This window comes from Vipera ursinii (assembly GCF_947247035.1).
Source record: "Vipera ursinii genome assembly, chromosome: 2".
NCBI classification, from domain to species: Eukaryota; Metazoa; Chordata; class Lepidosauria; order Squamata; family Viperidae; genus Vipera; species Vipera ursinii.
The window spans coordinates 10,358,248-10,363,364 of NC_139513.1; the positions used below are offsets into that span (position 1 = coordinate 10,358,248).

The window sequence follows — 5,117 nt, forward strand, 5'->3', positions numbered from 1 at the left end:
AGCTTCAGGTTCACGTATAGTCTTCAAACATCAAAAGGTAAAGGTTCCCCCGCACATGCGTGCTAGTCGTTTCTGACTCTAGGGGCCGATGCTCATCTCCGTTTCAAAGCCGAAGAGCCAGCGCTTGTCCGAGGACGTCTCCGTGGTCATGTGGCCGGCATGACTAGACGCCAAAGGCGCACGGAACGCTGTTACCTTCCCACCGTGGTGGTCCTTATTTTTCTACTTGCATTTTTACGTGCTTTCGAACTGCTAGGTTGGCAGAAGCTGGGAAAGTAATAGGCGCTCACTCTGCTACGTGGCACTCGGGATTCGACCCGCCAAACTGCCAACCTTTTGATCGACAAGCTCAGCGTCCTAACCCACTGAGCCACCGCGTCCCTATTTTATCTAGTAAAGTAAAGGTAAAGGGAAAGGTTCCCCCGCACATGCGTGCTAGTCATTTCCAACTCTAGGGGCCGGTGCTCATCTCTGTTTCAAAGCTGAAGAGCCAGCGCTTGTCCGAGGACGTCTCCGTGGTCATGTGGCCGGCATGACTAGACGCCAAAGGCGCATGGAACGCTGTTACCTTCCCACCGTGGTGGTCCTTATTTTTCTACTTGCATTTTTACGTGCTTTCGAACTGCTAGGTTGGCAGAAGCTGGGATGAGTAACGGGCGCTCACTCTGCTACATGGCACTCGGAATTCGACCCGCCAAACTGCCGACCTTCTGATCGACAAGTTCAGCGTCCTAACCCACTGAGCCACCGCGTCCCTTTTTTAGCTACCTTAGGACACACTAAAAAGCGTCTACTTTTTTTCACTAGTAGGTCTTCTTTATATTTAATTCTAGACCCCACTGATTTGTACAGCTTATTTTAATATGCCTGTTTGATGTCTGGAAAGAATAGGTCTGACAGTTTGGCAATTGAAGCAATCATTGTCATCGAAATCAGGTAAAAATAAATGCAGATTTGGAAAAAAAACAACGGTTCAGCGGTTTCTCCCCATGTGAATTTTTTTTTTATGAGAAGTGAGGTGTTTGCTCACAGTGAAGCTCTTCCCACAGTCCGAACACTGTTTCGCTCGCTCTCTCCCATGTGATACCTCTAATGGTAAAAGAGAGATTTGCTTTTATTAAAGCTCTTTCAGCACTTGGAGCACTGAAAGAATTTCTCTCCAGTGTAGTGTTTCCAAAGAGTTTTAAGGTTTGATTGATAGCTGAAAGTTTGCTCATACACAAAACACCGCATTCTTTTTTCCTTTTTTTTATGAGAATCTCTGGAGATGCCAATTCCTGCAAACTTTTCTTGGGCTGGGGATGTGATGCCAGTTCATGGAGGACACAGGAGAAGAGAATTAACCAGGGTTCAGAGCAAGCGAGGAGATTAGTCTTGCTTAGTGCGGCTAATGAATGCCACCAAAACATTGTATTAAATTTATATTATTTGACGTAATACCTCTAGGGCAGGGGTAGGCAACCTCGGCTCTTTTATGACTCATGGACTTCAACTCCCAGCTATGCTGACTCAGGAATTCTGGGAGTTGAAGTCCATGAGTCATAAAAGAGCTAAGGTTGCCTACCCCTGCTCTAGGGAAAATAGGCTGTTTATAGAATGATGCAAATAGGCAGGAAAAATATTTAATGTAATATGGTACATGAATAATAATGAAATATCACAGTAAAGTAGAACAAGAATATGCTTTTAAAAATTTACATTTATAGATAAGACATATAGTAACATTAATTGCATACATGGTAACCTGACATTAACTGAATTTTGGGTCACATGATAGGCAACCTAGTACCCACTTACAATTCACACTAAACTGAATATTACATATTTCAAAGTTGCAGTTCTCACGACCTGCGATGTATGTGCTAAGTAACCTGTGCTCCAATTAATCCCCAAGTATGTGATTTATCATCGTCTCTTCAATTATAACCAGGTGCATCTTCATTGTCAGGGAATTGCACAGCTGCTGTCCAAATGGAGTCAGAGACACTGTCAAGAATCAGCAGCTTTATATAAATAAATATATTTATAGTAAACATGAAAGGCAAACAGGAGCATCAGGCGATAAATCACAAAGAGCACACAGGGCACACAAAAAGGCAGGAAACAAAGAAACTCCCCCTTTACTCTCCCAGTAACCCAGACATGTCAAACACAAGGCCCGGGGGCCAGATCCGGCCCGCGAAGTGGTTTCATGTGGCCCGCGAAGCCATCCTGGAAACAGTGAGGGAACGGCCCCCACTGCCTTGGCCCTGGCCCAGAGACCCTCCTTCTGCCAGAGACCCTCAGATCTGTCCCACTCCTGCCCAGGCCCCTATAGGCACCCTTGATGTGAATGATGTAGAGCTGGCCATGCCCACCCAGTAGGCCATACGCACTCTAGCCACGCCCACCCAGTAGGCCACGCCCACCCGGCCCCTTGAGGGCAACCTCAACGCTGATGTGGCCCTCAATGAAATTGAGTTTGACACCCCTGCAGTAACCAATCACAGCTCAGATTCCCTCATGCAGTGACCAGATCCCTTTTAACCCAGGGGTAGGCAACCTTGGCTCTTTTATGACTCGTGGACTTCAACTCCCAGAATTCCTGAGCCAGCATGGCTCAGCTTGGAAACTCTGCTTTTCCCCTCAGCATGGCTGGCTCAGGAATTCTGGGAGTTGAAGTCCACGAGTCATAAAAGAGCCAAGGTTGCCTACTCCTGCTTTATCCAGTTAGCTATAAGTGTGTGTTCTTACTCATTGTCCAATCCTTCAATGCTCCAACTGTTAATTTGTAAATATCTTAATACTCATTTCCAGGCTTTGTCTCTGTGGGGATTCACTAATGTATGACAATTGTCTCATTTCAAGGAACAGATTTTCCACACACCAAGCTCTGATGCGGTTTGTCAACCGGAAAGTGTGTCCAGGAGTCTGAGCACCTTGGAGGGTTTCTCTTCAGGGCATTTTTACCTGCAGACCCAGGTAGACATTCCAGAAAAATATTTCCTACACACAAAGCCCACAATTTCTTTTACTTGTGGATCCTTTGGGACCTCCAGAGGTCCCAGTGAAATCAGTATTTTGCAATATTCCAAGCATTTATACAATGACCCCCTTTTGTGATTTTTTCAGGTTTTATCAAGGTTTCCTTACAAAGTTTACTCGACTTATAAAATCCCTTAACAATTCACAAAAACTACGAAAAACATTTTCCCCATACCAAAGAATTGTAGGATTCCCCTTCTGTAACTTTGTGAAGTTCCTAGTGAATGGTAACGTGCGACTTTTGGAAAAAAATGTTTCCCACTTCGTTCACAACTGAGGAGATTTATCTCTGCTATAGAGTTTCTGATGCATTTATAGCTGTCATTTACAATGAAAAGTTTTCTCACCCTCTGCAGACATGTAAGGTCACGCTGTGTGATTTCGGGTGTGCCTGTGAAATGCTGCAGGTTGGGCAAAACATTTCCCACAGTCTGAACACTTATATGGTTTCTCTCCAGTATGGATTCGTTGGTGTATTACAAGAGTACTTTTTTGAGAAAAACATTTATCACACTCTGAGCATTTGTGGGGTTTCTCTCCTGTATGGATTCGGCTGTGATTTCTGAGGAGAGATGACCGAGCAAATGCTTTCCCACAGTCTAAACATTTGTGGTTTTTTTCCCCTGTGTGAATCTTAACATGATTTCTAAGGCTTGATGCGGAACGATAAAATTTTCCACATTCGTTGCATTGATATGGCTTCTCGCCTGTGTGGGTTTTATGATGACTCCAAAGGTCTCCATTTTGAGCAAAAGATTTCCCACATTCTACACATCTGTACGGCTTCATTCCTGTGTGGAGCCTCTGATGCCTTCCAAGGTTGTGTTTTTCAGAAAAGCATTTCCCACACTCCGTACATTTGTAAGGCTTCTCCCCTGTGTGGATCCTCTCATGATTCTGAACCTCTCTTTGAGTAAGGAAACTTTTCCCACACTCCCCACATTTATAGGGTTTCTCCCCTTTGTGACTCTTCTGGTGTCTATGAAGGTCAGAAGAATTTACAAATCGTCTCTCACATTCCGGGCATTCATAGGGTCTCTCCCCAGTGTGAAGTCTCTGATGTTGCAACAGGTTTGATTTCCAGGTAAAACATTTCCCACATTCAAGGCACTTTTCATTTTTCTCCCCTCGGTGTGTTTTCTCATGACTCTGAAGAGCTGAACTCTGGGTGAAACATTTTCCACACTCAAAGCATTTGTAAGGTTTGATTCCTGCATGAATCTTCTCATGGATCCAAAGATGTGCGTTCTGAGAAAAGCTCTTCCCACATTGCCAACAGCTGTAAGGTTTCTCCCCTGTGTGAATTCTCTCGTGGTTTCTGAGATTGGCTTTTTGACGGAAAAATTTCCCACATTCTAGACATCGATAAGGTTTCTCTCCAGTGTGGATTTTCTGATGTTTAAGAAGGTCTGACTTTTGATCAAAGCATAAGTCACATTCCTCACATTTATAAGGAGTTAGTCTGGAGGGGCTTCTGGGATCTTTGGCATCTTTTCCAGAGAAGGATTTCTCACCCTCCAAACTTTGACTGGATCCACTTCCCACATGGACCTTCCTGTGGGTCAAAAGGAGGGACCAGCGAGCAAAGGATTTCCCACATTCTGAACATTCATGGGCCCTTTGGTGGTTTTTCGGAGTGCTGCTTGTATCTGGTGGGGGATCCAAGAGCTTCCCGCCCTCCATGCTTTCTGGCGGCCGCTGCCTTTTGCTAGATTTCTACTGCCTGTTGATAGTTGATTTGCAGGCGAATCTTTGGTCACAATCTCTTACCTGCTGTTAGAACAAAAAAGAAATAATATTTCCTTTTGAGAATGGTAGAGAATCACAAAATCTGTGATGTGGGAGGGACCAAAAATTGGTCTCCCAGTCCAACCCTGCCCAGGTCCTCAGAACAGCCTTGTCAAAATCCCCAGTGATGGAGCCCCCACATCTCTAGGAGACAAACCCTTCTGTTGTGGTGTAATTAAGCGGTAGGTGAGTTGATAAGTGGAGGGAGGCTCAAGCAAGAACTACAGAGGTGCCTCAAGAAGGTGAGGGAGACCCTGGAGGTCCAGCACTGGCCATGCATGATTTAAGAGAGCTAAAGTGGGGTG

The 5,117-nt window shown here is 44.9% G+C and overlaps 1 protein-coding gene across 1 annotated transcript in view; it reads right to left on the reverse strand.

Moving 5' to 3' along the window:
• Positions 1–4,707, reverse strand: part of LOC310633319 (H-2 class II histocompatibility antigen, E-S beta chain-like) — a gene marked incomplete at both ends in the record, with an annotated part of 8,181 nt that extends 3,474 nt beyond the window's left edge. The window contains one exon of the mRNA XM_083351021.1: positions 4,539–4,707. Coding sequence (XP_083207147.1) covers positions 4,539–4,707 — 169 coding nt within the window. The remainder of the gene's footprint in view (positions 1–4,538) is intronic.
• Between the last annotated feature and the right edge of the window lie 410 nt (positions 4,708–5,117).